The 17,723-nt window shown below is 45.0% G+C and overlaps 1 protein-coding gene across 2 annotated transcripts in view; it reads left to right on the top strand.

Moving 5' to 3' along the window:
• ABCC4 (ATP binding cassette subfamily C member 4 (PEL blood group)) overlaps positions 1 to 17,723 on the top strand; it is a 267,134-nt gene that overhangs the window by 169,309 nt on the left and 80,102 nt on the right. For both annotated transcript variants that reach the window (XM_002713003.5, XM_051850536.2), the window contains one exon: positions 3,613 to 3,692. In XM_002713003.5, coding sequence (XP_002713049.1) covers positions 3,613 to 3,692 — 80 coding nt within the window. The remainder of the gene's footprint in view (positions 1 to 3,612; positions 3,693 to 17,723) is intronic.

Here is a 17,723-nt window from a genome sequence, read left to right on the forward strand (position 1 = left end):
GCAACCATTTGGGGAGTGAATCAGCAGATACAGATCTCTTTGTTTCTCTGTCTCTGCCTCTGTGTCATTCTGCCTTTCAAATAGATAAATTAAATCTTTAAGAATGGACTCATAGGAACTAGTGACACATGCCACATCATAGATGAATCTCAAAAACCTCAGACTATGTGAAAAGAGGCCAGACGCAAGACCACATGTATAATTGCTTTTGTACGAAAGGAACTGAGGAAACAAATTTATAGACAGGAAATAGACTCACAATTGCCTAAGGCTGGGAGTCAGTAGAAATGGCGTAAGTGATCTTACAGAGGGATCAAAATGTCTTAAAATTTTTGGTGTTGATTGCATCACTCAGGTTACTAAAACACATTGAGTTATATACATGAAATGAGTAAATTTTATGAAACATATGTCAGTACAAGTATGTCTCGGTACTGTGCTTTTTTGCTCGAAAAAATACAGTGAGACTCAAACTAGACATTGGAACTTCTGAATTGTTAAATGATAGTTGGGTTATAAGGAAGCTGAGGAATCTGTGCTGTGGACAAGATTTCTGAATTCTAGAGGTAACACTAGAATTAGAATCAGTTTTAAAATACAGTTTAGATTTTAGAATTAGTTCTTAAAACACAATCACTTATGATATAGTATTTTGATCAACAGTCCCTTATATAACTTCTTGAATAAGGAGTGCCACGTTGAGCAACTGTGATGCACGGAGTAACTCCTTGGGATACTTCCCTGAATGAATTTCTGGGTCAAACGGGGTGACTTCTGAAGTTGATTCTCTTTATTGCCCAATTATTCCTCAAATCCACCCATGCAGTGCAGGATTGGAATGATACGGATTGTCATTGAATGTGAGTCTAACTGGTGATTTGGCTGTCAGATTTTTGCTGTGATTCAACATATCTTGTATGGAACACAGTAGGTGGTATTACCAGCTTACCTGAGAAATGCAGACAGTACCCGGGGTAGTAATTTTAATCCTGGGCACGAGGCTTAGGTGAGACCGGCTGGCTCGCAATGCAGGCAGTGACGAAGGCAGGATCTTGTGTCTTAGGAGGGATAATTGAGTCACCAAGGAGTAGAAATTGCAGAGGTGTGGAAAGGCTCTGCTCAAGTTCCTTCAAGTATATGAAGAAATGTCAGGTTAGGAGAAACCAGTGTTCTCTCCCTGTGGCTATTAGCGCAGAATTAGCAACAGTAACAGTTGGATGTTCCAGGAAGCCAGGAACCGAATTAATGTGAGCAAGCCCTATTTATTAACAGAACAGTCTGAAAACGGATCGGGTTCTCCAGGAAGCTGACTCCGTTTCCCACTACATCCCTGGACACATTCCAGCAGGGACCAAGTGTCATTAGAAAGAAGAGGCAGGGCACAAGCATAGAGGGAATCCATCCTAAGGCTTTGATTGGAGACCACCAAGGAAATGACTCCAAGGCCGTGAACTTGAAATCACAACTCTGATTACAAGAGTCTACTGCAAAGCCAGATGAAAATATTCTGCTAACACCGTTCGGCCTCTTAATTGGTTCTTAGAGCAGGGAGGTCACTGGACTTCTCAGCTCATGTTTCTACCACTTTTGACATCGAGTTTGGTTATTCAGCAGCTGCATTGGGAGAAGGCTTGCTTGTGGTTTCCTTGTGTTTTATGCTGTTTGCCAGCTGTGGGTTTCTGAGTCCTTAACACTCAAGCCTCTGGTAAAAGGTAGAGGGATGATTCTCACATGCTAATCATCACTGTGTGGCCTTTTGGTTTACGTATTGCCTTCAACACACTTTAACCTGAACCCTCCTTCAGTATTTCTCAATGTTATTTCCCTGTGTTAAAAAGTTATAAGGTTTTCTTTGAAGAGATAACATATTTTAATCACATCTCTTATGGTTTTCTTGAGTGTGTTTTCCTTATGTTGGTACTGATCCTCTGAGAATGGAAATAAATAAATAAATAACCATATAGGCCACAAAATCCACAATGGTATATAGAGAAATTGCCCATTGGATTTTACTGTTCCACAAGCCCGGCTCATGGAGTGGTAGCCTGACTCTTCCTCTCCATCCACAGTGGCCTGGGAGACCACTAGAAGCATCCGGGAAGCCTGTGCCAGGGGCAGACTCTCAAGCTCCCCCCGAGTTGCAGAACCAGAAGTCCAGGAGTGTGGCTGCCTCCCGGGGCTGCAGAACCTGCAGGCAGTGTACACTGTCTCACTCTTACAGGGGCCTGGCCTTTTACAGGAGGTGTTTCTAGTGGCTAAGAAAAGTGGTCACTGCACCTGCTAACGGTGGAACCTTCTAGAACCTGTATGTCCTAAGCCTGAGACAGGACAGCTGAGGCCCAGCTTCCACACACTGCACTTCTCTGTGAGCACAGGTGCCCTGTTGCCCTTGCAGTGCAAGGAGGCGCAATGGGTAGTGCAGGCCATGGGAGGAAGGCACCTCAGACCGACACTGGGCAGAGTGCCCAGGACCCTACACCCCATCCGTAGCCTGGCTTCCCAAGGCATCTGTTATAGCAGCAGCTCAGGGCCTAGACCAGGGGTGGGGAACCTCCAGCCCGGGGGCCATATTAATGCTCAAGAAATCATTTGGTCTGGTCCTGGTGCCGCAATCGCAGATGGGACTCAAAATCCAATAAATATACAGCGGGCTGATTTTTAAGTTGAGAATTTTGAATGGCCTGCGAATGATGTAAATATCACAATGGCCCTTGGCCAAAAAAGTGGTCCCCACCCCTGCCCTAGACAAACACATTTCTCAATGTTTGCCTTCATCAAAATAGGTTGTATGTTTGTATGTGTATGAAGCTTCAAATATATTTGAAATGAAATCATTCAAAAGAATGACAGTTATTAGTATACAGTTCTGACCTTGTGCTTCCGGAACCTTCAGGATGTTCCATTTTCTTGGATTCTGCTTTACAGGGGAAATAAAATTGAAGATAAGAAAGAATCTTTAATCATTAGATAATTTTCTTTTTCTTGCCTTCCTCTTGTTGTGTTGGGTGCTTAAGAATCAGACTGCAACACTTAGCTCAGTTCTGAAAATAATGGCTTGTACTCAGATAATAAACTGACAGCTTTGAAATGGCAGGATTCTAACTTTGTCCTAAACAGAAGGTGCTATGAACCCATTCTGGGGGAAAAGAGAGAGAGGTTACAGTTACACAGTATTTAAAAAATCTATCACTTGCAAAATCATTTCTCACAATGAAAGCAAAATTGGTGTAACAACTAGTATTAATTTGTATGTTTTACCTTTGTCTACCCACTCAGCACTTGTATTAGTCTTAGATAGGATCTAAAAATGAGGGAATATTCTGAAACCCACCAGCTCTTCCTGATATTATCACAAGAGTTCCCTCTTGTGCTTTAAAAAATCAGGTCCACATTTTAATTCCTCTCCCACTACCATTTGGTCGGTATTTTTATTTCTCTTTAGGTATCATCCTATTTATTTTTCTTTACCACTGACATCAGCTTCTTTTGAATGAATGCGTAATATATTAAATACATATGCATTTAAAATGTTGTTTTGATTTGTTTGCAAGTTGTTTCTCTTAAAGGGCCCTCCTGGGGAAATGAGTAATTTCTCATATCCTGTTCTTGTAGGACGAATTCTAAATCGCTTCTCCAAAGACATCGGACACATGGATGACTTGCTGCCCCTGACGTTTTTAGATTTCATCCAGGTAACCTAACCATAATATCATGTCCTCAAATGGGAAACTGATGTACCTGTTTCTTCAAGGCCCAGTCGCAGGGGCTGGGGGTGGGGCTCTCGGCCTGGTGATCTGTAATGCTATCTGAATAAAAGGCCATGTTTGTAAGAGAAAGGTGTGGTTACAATGTGGAGGCTAAGTTGGCATGAGTAATACCTCGTGTGTAGGAGGGGCTACCCAGCCGTGTCAGGGTTGGTTCAAGGCGGCTACATAGCTACCTGCTGGGTGAGTGGCTCTCCATCTGCCTCCTGGGTATCTGGCGCAGATTTCGCTTTACTGTGAACACATTTCATAATATAGAAACAATCACCTCTCACGAAAGATAGCCTAGATTAACTAAATTATGCATTGTGTTACCACAAAGGGCAAATATTTACTGCACCGTTTTTTTGGGGGGATAAAACCAGGTGTGGTTACTTACAAAGAAAAGATTAGTAATAATAAGGTGAAAATAATACTTTGTTAACAGGACAATGGAGAGCAGTTATTGCACACACAAAGCCTCTAGAGGCAAGCATGTTTGAGCCAATAATTTGAGTACAGGATCAAAGTCATCTCAGAAAAAAATGTCTTTTTTGTTTTTCTAGGCAGCTTTCCTTTTCACACATTGATTGCTATGTCTTAAGATGTCTTTTTGTTTAAAAAAAAAAAAAAAAGGGCAACAGTCCCACGAAAGTGCCTTCTGTATAAAGCATTCATTTCGTCTGTGAACTTGAGGTTCTAAGGAATAATGTTGGGTCACCTCATCTCTCAGCTCTTCATTCTTGCTGCTCATGTGGTGTTATTTTTGCTATTGTTCAGTTCTGTCTACTGTTTGGCGATTCAGCCTGAGGGACTTTCTTCTTTTCCGCGTGTTTGTTCAGCAGTGAAAGGCCTCAGTCCAGAGTGGTGCCTGTTCTAAACTCAAGGCTGCTGGTGGTGCCTCCTGCACTTGCACCTTTTTCTCTTTCCCTAAGCGCCAGTTTGCAGTCACTCCCATCTTGAGCTGAGCTGCTTACCCAGAAGTAGCCCTGCCGCAGTTGGCATCAGCACTAGGGGTTTGATCCTGAAAGTCCCTCCCCACCACTCCGACCCCCCTCCCCCTTTTTTTTCATCACTGCTCAAATGCCAGTCATGTTAGAGCCTCCAGAATTCCTTTGGAGACACTCTCAGAAAAGGCGTCGAAATTGCTTAATTTGTAGAATGAGCTATGTCAGAAACGTCAGCAGTGGGCCTGACATGAGGACAGGAGTTCCTGCAGGTCACACACAAAGGCAGTCCCAAGTGTCTGCCAAGAGCAGAGCTCGTGGGCAGCCGTGTCGGCGTTTGCCAGTGCCAGGTAAGCCGGGACTCACCTGAGACTCGCAGGTGCAGTATTTTTAATGCAAACAGGAAACTCTATGCTTTTTTTTTTTTTTTTTTGCCCTGATGCATCCTGCTGGGCCATCTGTATCATTTCCCAGACGCTCTCTTTCGTTGAAACAAGTTCACTTTTGTCACAGAATGCAGACGACTGTAAGTGCACGTTTGCCTGAAGTGTGACTGACGTGGAGGTTTCGTGAGAGGTCCTGTGTCTTTGCAGCAAGCGCAGAGGCAGAGGTGGCCTCCGAGTGTTTCCAAACTCGCTGGCCCTCCGTGTGTTCAGCAGGGCGAGCCCTTCTCAGGGGGAGCCTGCGCGAGTTTTTGTGTCACACATGGAGGGACAGGGCTGGTGCTCCTTGATTTCATTGTAAACACGTGTTCAGCAGTGTGAGGACAGAAAATTCTAATGTCGTTATACTTCCATTTAGCCAGAGAGACAAGGGTCTTTATTTTATTATCTGCCCCCATCATCTTGGTAAACCTATCATTGTTGAATGCTACCGGTCCCAATTAGCTGATTTCTTGAATGTTTTTGTCTCCAAGAAAGGGCTTTTATAGAAAGGATAACTCAGTTATCAATTATGATAAAGATCTATTGTCACTTGTTTTGTTTGCAGGTGTCTTTAATAAGGCTTCCCATAATCCCTTCAGGAAGAAATATTTTCTCCTTTTAAAAATAGTATTAGCTAAACAGAAAAGCTCTGATCCCCACCATTGTGTTGAGTCTTTGAGGGACGTCTCCCAACATTCATTGTGTAAATGGCTGTCAGGAGGAATCGAGGGAAACGTAACAAGCAGGGCCGTTGCGGGCTCATCTTACTTTGTGCGCCCAGCACTCTCAGAGGGCTTGCATGCATTGAGGGGGCTTTTGACCGAGGTGTCACATGTCGCCAGGATCATTTTGCAGTATTTGAGTCCATTGCTGTACTAGCCAGCAAAGGTTTTTATTAAAGCCTCATAAATGGGTTTAACCTGTGTTCCAATAAAGACCAACAAAAATCTAAGTGTAAATTGATTTTTTTTTTTTAAGTTGGATAGGACCCTGTAAGGCTGCAAACAGCCCAGTGGTGTTCTGAGACTCTTAATGGAATCATGTAAACTTAAAATAAACACTCTTATGGTAAGCACATAGAATGAAAACTAATTTTCCAAATCAAATACATTATATTCAATTCATTTTCCCCAATCAACCAAATGTTTAAAACCTGTTAGTTATAACAGCAATCTTCTGGAAATTAATTAGAAGCCTATTAGCTCTGCTAGCTGAGCCGAGTGAAGTGGGTTGCTCGCTACATTTCTAAATAGTTTCTGGCATTAAAGCAGACCAAGGTCAGAGTGACAGCTTGACTCTCCTCGGGCCTTGCTTCTCTTTGGTGGTGGTGGGTTGGGGTGTGGGTGAGCGGTGTTTTACTTTTCAAAGGAATTTCGTCAACTTTGACCCAGTGTTCTAATAAATTTTAAAACTGGAAGTAGCCATCAAGCAACACCTGCAGGTGGCGTGAGTATTATCTGCATGAGGAGCAGCCCTTCTGGACGGCCAAGGCCTCTGCAGCGAGAGTGACTTAGGAGGCCTCTTGTCCAGCTCCTCAGTGCTTCTAAAGGGTTTGGTTACCCCTTTCAAAGTGAGGCGGGAGGAAATACCCTGTCCACCTTGGGTTTGGTTTCGTTTTAAATGTTTATTTATGTTTCACTTACTTAAAAGGCAGAGGGAGGGAGGGAGGAAGAAAGAAAAGAAAGATAGAATCTTTCATCTGTTGAATGACGCCCCAAATGCCCAGAATAGCCATGGCTGGACCAGGCTGAAGTTAGGCGCCCAGAGCTTCATCCAGGTCTCCTGTGTGGGTGGCAGCGCCCCAAGCCCAAGCATTTAAGCCATCACTGCCGCCTCCCAGGGTGCATTCGCAGGAAGCTGCATCCGAAGTTGGGGTGCTGGGACGCAGAGCAACCCTCAGATATGGGATGTGGGCATCCCAAGCGGTGGCTTAACTTTTGCTGTGCCACAACACCTACCCTCTGCCCTTTGTTTGCAGTGTCTTTAGCAAAATGCGCTGTTGACATCATGACGCCCTGAATTTTAATGACTCTCATCAGTTTCTAGAGGTGATAATCAGCAGTTCCTCCTGAGGCCACCTAAACCCAACAGCTGAGTTTGACTAAAGCAATGCGTTTTAGAAGCGCTAGGACTTCCTTGTCCTAGCTCCCTTGGTGTCTGGTTTCCCAGTGTCCAGGGTTACCATACAACATCTGGTGTTCTTGAGCCGCGAAGAGCTTGGCAGCAAGTGTATCGTGACAAATAAAGTGACACTCGGACTCCAACCTTAATGACTAGAGGCTTAAGCTTCCACTTTGCAGGATATTCAGACGAATGCTGTGTATACTAAAGATAGGACTACGCTCATGTTTTTCTGGAAAATTAAAATGAAATAGCTGTAGAAGTAGATAATGGAATTACTTTTATCGGTGTGAATTTTTTGATCCAGAAGATGTGTGTTTGATGACTTTTTGTGCAAGATAATAATTTTGCTGCATTTTGTAAGTGAGCAGTTAGAACTGTGACCCATCCAGTTAAAATGCAATCGTGTTTCCCTCTGAGTCCAGTGCTGAGAGCAGAACTCTGCATTTGGGGGCTTTGTGTCGAGTGGGTGTGGTCTGCAGAAGGAAGTCAGAAATCAGAGACCAGGGTGGGTGTTTGGCCTCGTCCCCCTATCCAAGGGCTGGGTGCAGACCCTGGGACGCAGGGTGAGGGTTCACACATAATTGCATTTCTGCCACCCATCTGGGAGACCTGGATTGAGTTCCTGGCTCCCACCTTGATCTCTGGCCCAGCCCTGGCTGTTGTGTTCATTTGGCCAGTGAACCAGCAGAGAAGAGCACCCCCTCCCCTTTCTCTGTGCATCAAATACATAAAAGTGATAAAGAAATCAGGCACCATTTTTTATGATTCCACTACAAATGACTGGGATAAGGAAGCAGCTCGAGACATCAGCCGGTCAGACTGTCGATTTGTGCTTGTGGGAACACTGACAGCGTTCTGTTTTGACATGGCTCGCTCCTGGCCCCTGTGCTAATGGGAAGCGGTGACAACGCTGATGTTGAAAGTGTATCTCGGTTACCACCATCCTGTGTTAGATGGCAGTGTGGGCGGGGCCATGTGTCTGGGACACTTCCACGTGGGCACTGGTGTAGAACAGAGGTGATGCCCAGAGTTGAGTTTTTGATTGATCTGGCTGTTTGGAAAGCTAGGGCTGGAATGGCGAGGCATTGTTTACTATGTGCATAGCTAAGATACAAATAAACCATTTGGAAATAAATTACAGAATAGAAAACAACAGTTTGCAGGTTACCTCAGGGCTGTTGTGGGCTTATCAGATGACTTAGCCAAGGGTTGGCGGTGCACATCTGGTTGATGATTGTTCAAACATGTTTTGTTTGCTCAGAAGTTGTAACCACTTTGAGTATGAACAGTTTTCCTTAAAACTAAGTCATCTATCCAGATGAAGAGGTTTGTCACAGGTTAAAAGTAAGTATCTTTATGAAAATGGGAATCAAAATACAAGTAGTATAAAGATCTTCATCTGAGCTTCAGACAGAAGAAATCAGTGTGCATGTGGGGGGAGGTTTGTGTAGGACTTTGGCCTTTGAAATCTAATGTATTGGGGTAAACCAGCAAACAAAAACTTAGAAGTAACAATTCACATTTTTTTAAACTTTTATTTAATGAATATAAATTTCCAAAGTACAACTTATGGATTACAATGGCTCCCCCCCCCCCCCAAATAACTTCCCTCCCACCCGCAACCCTCCCCTTTCCCGCTCCCTCTCCCCTTCCATTCACATCAAGATTCATTTTCAATTATCTTTATATACAGAAGATCAGCTTAGTATATATTAATATTTCAACAGTTTGCACCCACCAAGAAACACAAAGTGAAAAATACTGTTTGAGTACTAGTTATAGCATTAAAGCACAATGCACAGCACATTAAGGACAGAGATCCTACATGAGGAGTAAGTGCACAGTGACTCCTGTTGTTGACTTAACAAATTGACACTCTTGTTTATGGCCTCAGTAATCACCCTAGGCTCTTGTCATGAGTTGCCAAGGCTATGGAAGCCTTTTGAGTTCACCAACTCTGATCATATTTAGACAAGGTTGTAGTCAGAGTGGAAGTTCTCTCCTCCCTTCAGAGAAAGGTACCTCCTTTGATGACCTGTTCCTTCCACTGGGATCTCACTTGTGGAGATCTTTCATTTAGGTCATTTTTTGTTTTTTCAGAGTGTCTTGGCTTTCCATGCCTGAAATACTCTATGGGCTTTTCAGCCGGATCCGCATATCTTAAGGGCTGATTCTGAGGCCAGAGTGCTGTTTAGGACATCTGCCATTCTATGAGTCTGCTGTATATGCCGCTTCCCATGTTGGATCGTTCTCTCCCTTTTTTATTCTGTCGGTTATTATTTGCAGACACTAGTCTTGTTTATGTGATCCCTTTGACTCTTAGTCCTATCATTATGATCAATTGTGAACAGAAATTGATCACTTGGACTAGTGAGATGGCATTGGTACATGCCACCTTGATGGGTTTGAAACAATTCACATTTTTAAGTGTTTGATGTCTTCTTAATATTGGCACAAATAGAAGCCTGAATCTAAGGCAATGGTTGAATTAATAGACTCCATACTTGTGAGACATTAACAGCATTTTTAATTAAGTTTCAATTTTATCAATTGTTAGAATTAGTGTTTTTAGGCCAGTGCCGCGGCTCACTAGGCTAATCCTCCACCTTGCGGCGACGGCACAGTGGGTTCTAGTCCCGGTCAGGGCGCTGGATTCTGTCCCGGTTGCCCCTCTTCCAGGCCAGCTCTCTGCTATGGCCCGGGAGTGCAGTGGAGGATGGCCCAGGTGCTTGGGCCCTGCACCCCATGGGAGACCAGGAGAAGCAGCTGGCTCCTGGCTTCGGATCAGTGTGGTGCGCTGGCTGCAGCGTGCCAGCCATGGCGGCCATTGGAGGGTGAACCAACGGCAAAGGAAGACCTTTCTCTCTCACTGTCCACTCTGCCTGTCAAAAAAAAAAAAAAAAGAGTGTTTTTATGTAATGATGTAGATTTGTAATATCTGATGGACAAATATATTGCTTGTGACTGTTTTTGCAACCAAATATATTATGAAAAATCTGGAAGTTTCTCCAAAGAGGAAAATATTATTTCTATTATAAATCTTTGAATCGGGAGAAGACTGTGTAATTCTTTTCAGTGTTTCTCATTCCTGTCACATCCCTTCCATTTGTTATTTTTCTACCCATCTTTTTATTGAGGTCCTACTATGTGCTGGGTACTCAGAGCTAAAATATGTGGAGCCTGATCCTCACTCACCCAGGGGAGGGAGCCCTGCACAGGTGAGGCCAAGACAAGGTGGGGCAGTGCTGGGGAGGACTCAGATGGAGGAGGTCGCCCTCCTTTTCCCTCTTCCTTTCCCACAACAGGATTTGATGTTGGGGGGTAGGAAATCCTACGATCAGAGGGGAGTAAGACTGATAGGCCCTCCCCTCATGGCTGTTCCCAGCCCCCGCAGTGCATCCAAAGTTTAACCCCTTGTGAGTCTGAATGCTAACTTCACTGACTTTTGAGTACCACCAAGGAAGTCCTGGAAGACAAAGTGGAGCTGTTGGAGCCTGGGCTGGGAGGTGCGCCCTGCTCTCTTGAGGGGTGTTTGTGGGAAAATGAAAGGGACGGGTGCTGAGGGCAGCTGGGCTGGGCGTATGCCAGAAGTGATGCCGAAGCCTCCACTTGTTTCCAGCCCCGTCCGTCTCCCCTGCTGGAGTCAGCAGGCAAGGGGAAGCGAGTTGTTGGCTGACTGGTCCATTCACTCATTCACTCATTCATGGATGGCCTAAGTCCCAAGTGTGATTCTGTGCATTCCTGGCATATTTGAAAGACCTTAAAAACTACTTGAGCATTTTGAAAAGTTGTGTTCCTTCTCAAGTGCCTGTTCAGTAAACTTTGTGTCCGCTGATTCCTTCTCATGCCCTTAAGTGAACGCTCACATGATGCATTTCACACTCCGGAATCCCGAGGGAAAGCTGCACCTGTCTGCTCACAAGGACCACAGTGAGCAGATTCATCAGCACACAGTCCTGGAATCAGCAGAAGCCTCTGTCCTGGCATTGCAGTTGGCGTCTCTGCTGCTCTCAGTTCTTATGTAGATTTTCCCACCTGAACTGAGGACTTGAACTTGTCACGGAAGGGTGGGTGGGGAGATTACATCTCCTTACACCAGCATGGGGACATGGACCCTTGTCTTACCATTCAGCACTACCTGGGAATCTGTATCTAAGTGCATTTGTTTTGCTTCACTTGCCGTGACTTGTGTTACAAAGAACAAGCAGAGAGTGAAACCCAGATTTCCTAGCCCTAGAAAGAAACTACACACCGGTTAGGTTGTTGTTGCTTCCCTGAGTGTATATGCCAGGGAACTGCAAAAAGTTCATGGAAAATGGAAATAAAAGTGTCTTTATTTTGGTGAAAAATAATTTTTGTAACCCATGGAAAAACATGTATTATGAAAAAACTATGACTAGATTCCATATTTTTTGCACCAAAATAAACTTTTATTTTTATTTTTTTTGAAGTACCTTTGTGTATGTGTGTGTCTGTACCTGTTGTGTTTGTGTGTGTGTGACCATGTGTTTGAGTAGGTTTCTCTGTGGGTACCTGTATGTGTGTTTGGGTGTGCATATGTGTCTGTAGGTCTGGTGCTGTCTGTATGTGTGTATATGTGTTACTGTTGTGAATATGTGTATCTGTGTTTGTGTGTGTGGATGTCTGGTGCTATGTCTGTATGTGTCTATCTGTGTTTCTGTGTGTGTATCTGTGTTTCTGTGTGTATATGTGTATCTGTGTTTGTGTGTGTGTGGATGTGTGGTGCTATGTCTGTATATGTGTATATGTGTTTCTGTGTAGGTGTCTGAGTGTGTGTGTCTGCTTGCACACCTCTTACCCATCCTCAAATGTACCCTCTTAATTCTTCATTCTTGCACAGTCAGCAGAGGTCTCTCTTGCCGGGTGGTGATACTTTGCCCTAGCCCTCCACTCTGCAAGAGAGCACTCTGTGTCCCAGCAGGAAGAAGGGGTCCCTTCCCACAGGCCCTGAACCATGCCGAGCGCCCTTGCTGCGTCTCACTAAGCCTCACTCGGAGTGATCATCACTCAGTGCTTAGGGAGTGCCCCAGTATATCTCAGGCACATGCTAGAATGAGAGCATGGCGCAGTGACCTGGGCATCACTCCTTGTGCAGGAGACAGAGAGAAAACAGACGCACCAACAAGATAAATAAGCCACGTCCTGTGCGGCGCCAGTGCACACAGGAAAGGCGAGTGTGCAGGTGGAGACTGCTTGGATCGTGGTGGACCAAGAGGAGACGACAGCTTGCAAACGAGATCTGGGACAGCAGCGGCGGGGCTGGGGCAGGCATAGGTGGCCGTCGTCAGGATGACAGACGCCAGGACTCCAGGTGGGTGTGGAGTGGTGTGACACTAGGGACAGGGGAGTCTGTGTGCACAGTGAAGCCGGGAGGAGCAGGCAGGACCAGACCCCAGGGGCCTCCAGAGCCAGGGTAAGGGATACAGAGGGACGCCCCTGGGGAATTTCACCCAGAGAAGGACCATCACACGCACATTTTAGATGGACAGGAAATGTCATATGTAGTTGGCAATTCTTATGTTGTGCTGTTTTTGCTTAATTTTTAATGTCTTCCATCACCAATGGCATGTGCATGCTCCCAGACGAAAGGTTTTGGGCCTTTATTCTGCAGAATCCCTCTGCCCATAACATAGCTTTGCAAACTGAGGCAGGTCAGTATTTGACTTCTTTTTTTTTTTTTTTTTTTTTTTTTTATAGGCAGAAGAGTTAGACAGTGAGAGAGAGACAGAGAGAAAGGTCTTCCTTCTGTTGGTTCACCCCCCATATGGCTGCTATGGCCGGTGCACTGCACCTATCCAAAGCCAGGAGCCAGGTGTTTCCTCCTGGTCTCCCATGTGGGTGCAGGGCCCAAGCACTTGGGCCATCCTCCACTGCACTCCCGGGCCACAGCAGAGAGCTGGACTGGAAGAGGAGCAACCGGGACAGAATCCAGTGCCCCTGACTGGAACTAGAACCCAGGGTACCGGCCACTGCAGGCAGAGGATTAGCCTAGTGAGTCGCGGCGCTGGCCAGTATTTGACTTCTTAGTCATCAAGGCCCATTGAAACTGCATTGTCAATCACAGACTGGGTGAAATGGTTTTCTGCAGTCAGAAGCGTGTAGTATCCTTCCAACTACACTGCCTGGCTGGGGCAAATGGAGGAACTAACGGTAATGGAGGATTTTTTCATGAAGCTGAGTTTACTCAGTTTTTCTGTTTGGGTGTCTTTTCAAGATTTATTTTACCGGGGCAAACATTGTGACATAATGGGTAAAGCTGCCACCTGTGACACTGGCATCCCATATAGGTGCTGGTTTGTGTCCCTCTCGCTCCACTTTGGTCCTGCTCCCTCCTAGTACTCCTGGGAAAGCAGCAGAGGATGGCCCAAGTGCCTGGGCCCCTGCTACACACATGGGAGACCTGGATGAAGCTCCTGGCTCCTGACTTTGGCCTGACCCAGCCCTCGCCATTGCAGCCTGTTGGGGAGTGAACCAATGGATGGAAGATATCTCTCTTTCTGTCTTTCCCTCTTTTTTTTTTTATTTTAAGATTTATTTATTTATTTGAAAGTCAGAATTACACAGAGAAAGGAGAGGCACTTCAGGGTTCCTGAAGTCAGCACAGAAGGTGGAAGTCTTACAGGCGATCACAGCTAATGTTTACTTCCTGGGTCCTGTGTGCCCAGGCCCATTTAAATCCTTCGTTTGTGCAGCCTCATTTCACCTTCCAGGCAGCCCAGTGAGCTGCATGCAGCTACTGTTCTGGTTTCCCAGATGAAAGGAGTCTCAGAAGAGTTACTTGGTTTGTCGGGGCTCACACAGCCAAGTCATGTAGCTAGAGACGTGACTTCCATGTTTTTGAGTAAATACTTATCCTGGGGGAGAAGCAGACTGCCCCTTCTTATGTTTATTTCACCAAAATCTTCTCATGGAGGGAGGCCCCTAGCAGAATCTCTGATGATAAGAACTTAGCACTAAAATTTAAGTTTACATTTTCACCTGACGCTTGCCCATTCCCTCTAGCTAAGGTCATGTAAGTGAAATGCTCACATAATATGACTCTCGTGATATTTTAGATACAAACCTTTTTTGAAAATTGTGGTTTCTGGCCTTTTATTTTTGCACGTATTCAGAATTAATGGTAGGCCTACTTTCCTTCCTTCAAGATACTTTTGTACGTTTTTGATGGTTTGTGAAACCCCCAGGTCTGGGAATTACTGTTGGCAAGACCCTTCTTCCCTGGCTTTAGAATAAGAAGGATCTCAAGTCCAGACAGCAGAGAAACAGTGACTGTGTGGTCAGTCTGAGCGTCAGGACGCTTTGGATATGTGAGTACAGAGCACTGTCTGTCTCGGTAGGTAGGTAGGTAGGTAGGTGGGTAGCACTTGGGTGCTGACATATATCTAGCTCTTCAGTGACATTGTGTACACTGGTAGAAGAATTGGCTGTGACAGAAGCCAACACACATTTCTCTAGATCCTGGCTAAAAATCAGAGCTATATGTTAAAACCTTATAAAACAACAGGTGTTTCTACATTGTACTATTAACCAGAAATGCATATTTATAGAAAACTGTATAAGTATACTGAAGTTAAAAGTTCAGTTTAAGTACTATAAAAATGTGTGAGCTCTCTAGAATAAATCTTTTATGAAAAACCTCTCTGTAGTTTAATTAAACTCAATATCCAAATGCTGTTTTAAATTTGGTTGTTCTCCAAAACTCCTTAAATTTTTTAATACTCTTAGATCAATAAAGGATCTAAACCTTCACTAACCACCAAGGTTTTTTTGCCCCCCCCCCCCCCCAATTGGAAGGCAGAGCCACAGAGAGAGAAGGAGAGATTTTCCTTCCACTGGTTCACTCCTCAAATGGCCATAATAGCCATGGCTATGCCATGCTTAAGTCAGGAGCGTGGAGCTTCTTCTGAGTCTCCCATGGGCCACCAACATTTTTTCGTAATGATACCTACCTGTGAAGATGGGTGTTCTGATAAATTTGATTTCAGATAACACAGCTTTTTGGTGCTTTGCTTTATATGTGTGTATACACACACACACACACACCTTCAAGGAGCTATTAAATATGTGGGGCGGGCATTGTGGGTTAAGATACTGCTTGCAATGCTGGCATCCCATATCAGAGTGTCTGTTCCAGACCCAGCTACTCCACATCTTAACCTGTTGTGCCACCATGCCTGCCCTGGTGGCTGCTCTTCTTATCCAGCTTCCTGCTGGATAAGCAATGGATGATGGCATGTGGGCCTCTGCCACCTCCATGGGATAGTTAGGCCTTGCCCAGCCCCTGATAATGCTCCTCTTTAGGGAATGATCCAGCAGGTGGAAGTTACCTCTTTCTTTGTCATTCTGCCTTTTAAATACATACATGCATGTACACAAATGGACATACATACATAAATTGTCTTAGGCCTGGCCCCATCCTGAATGTTGCAACTACTTAGGGGAAAACTAGCAGATGGAAGTTACCTCTGTCTGTGTCATTCTGCCTTTTAAGCAAATAAACGCATTTTTAAAATTGTCAACATGTGATGGCAGCTTGATGTACATCATCTCCAGCTATGAGTTGAGGACAATAAATGTGGGGCCCTGGGGGAATCAGAGCCCACAAGTTTGCCAGGCTTGAACACTTGTCTAAAGAGTTTACAGTTAAACCTATAGACAGGGCCCTTGCAAGGTCTTTGAGCAGGTGCTTAGCCATTCACCTTGTGATTTTAAGAGACGTGACGTGTATGTGTGCCTCTCCCTTTGAAGAAGTTTGCATTCTGCATTGGTGGACGTTATTGAATTCCTGCAAGAGCAGCAATCTACCTGGCTTGCCTTGCACATGTCGTGGCTGTCCTCTGTGCCCATGGCTGCTTTCAGAGTGAAAGGCTCCTGTTTTCAGATATCTGTCTGCTGTTGGTGGATACCTATAAAATGTCTGAGGCATAAGAAGCCCTGTGTCCACCCTTGATGCTCTAGGCAGCGTGCACAGTAGGCAGCATCTCAGAGTTGGACAGCAGGCAGCCTGGTCTCCTGCTGCGCCTCCCTGAGACTGGCCATGGTGTGGATTGTCCCTATACTCGGTGCAGTGCAGTGTCTAAGTGCTGGGCCCCTAGCTGTATTCACCGTGTATCTGCCCAGGGGAAGCAGGACGGTATTGCATGACTGGATTCATTTTATGAGGCTTTCTGTTTTCAGAAGACTTATAAATGGAGTTAGTGAGACCAATGACAGCACCGATAGAGCTTTATACACGTTTGAGTGAGGTTGAAAGCTAAGATAATAACTCTAGACTTGCCCTTAAACTTCCAGGAATAAATAGAAGCCTTTACTTCTAATTGTCTTCCTAAATACTCCAGAGAGAACAGCAGGAGTGGGTGTTTGGCCTGGTAGTTAAGATGCCACTTGGAATGCCTACATCCCATATTGGTGGGCCAGGGTTGGAGTCCCAACTCCGTTCTTTTTTACTATTATTATTAATTTGTATGTATCTCATAAATACAACATTTTGTACATAGTAATTCTTCAACTCCAGCTTCCTGCTGGTATATACCCTGGGAGGCAGTAGGTGATGACTCAAGTAGTTGGAATTCTGCCATCCATGTGGGAGATCCAAATTCAGAGCCTGGCCCGGCCCTGGCTGTTGTGGGCATTTGGGGAGTGAACCAGCAGGTGGAAGATGGCTCTCTGTCTCTCTCCATCCCTTTGCCTTTCAAGTAAGTGTTAAAAAAGGGAATTTGCCTGTTTCTCTTTAATCTTTAAACAGTCAGTAACTGCTCTTGTTGTTTAAGCCACGCAGGCATTTCCCGCTGCTCGGGGATTCCTGGTGCTTGCCTGCAGGCGCCTGCCTCCAGTGGGCCCACTCTCTGCTTGATCCATGGCCGTGTTGCAGTTCTTCCTGAACTTGTTCCTGCTCTTTATCCTTGTTGTTGTAAGTTCATAATGACAATGCTTATCGCCTAGCCTGGTAAAGTATAGGAATGCCAAATGGAAGAGTTGTTTGACAACTGGAAGGCTTTGGAAAGACTTAATGGAAAAAGGCTTTACTTTACTCTTGGAAGGACTTCACTGGAAAGCAATTACTAGCAAATTAGATGTGGATGACAACAGTAAATGGAAGGGGGGCAGGGTTGAAGGAAAGCAGGAGTCTGCACGCACAGTGTCACAGGTGTTTGAAAACCATCCTTGCAGAGCCAGTATTGTGGCATAGCAGGTTAAACCACGGTTTGGGGATACCCACATCCCCTATCAGTGCAGGTTCAAATCTCGGCTGCTTTGCTTCTGATCCAGCTCGCTGCTAATGCTCAGGGGAAAGCAGCAGATGTTGGCCCGAGTACTTGCATCCCTGCCACCCATGTAAGAATCCTGGATGGAGTTCCTGGCTCCTGGCTGATGTAGGCAGGCATTTGGGGACTGGACCAACAAATGGAATCTCTCGATAGCTATCTATCTCTCATTCAGTCTGCCTTTTGAATACATAAATA

This window comes from Oryctolagus cuniculus, chromosome 9 (assembly GCF_964237555.1).
Source record: "Oryctolagus cuniculus chromosome 9, mOryCun1.1, whole genome shotgun sequence".
Taxonomy (NCBI): domain Eukaryota; kingdom Metazoa; phylum Chordata; class Mammalia; order Lagomorpha; family Leporidae; genus Oryctolagus; species Oryctolagus cuniculus.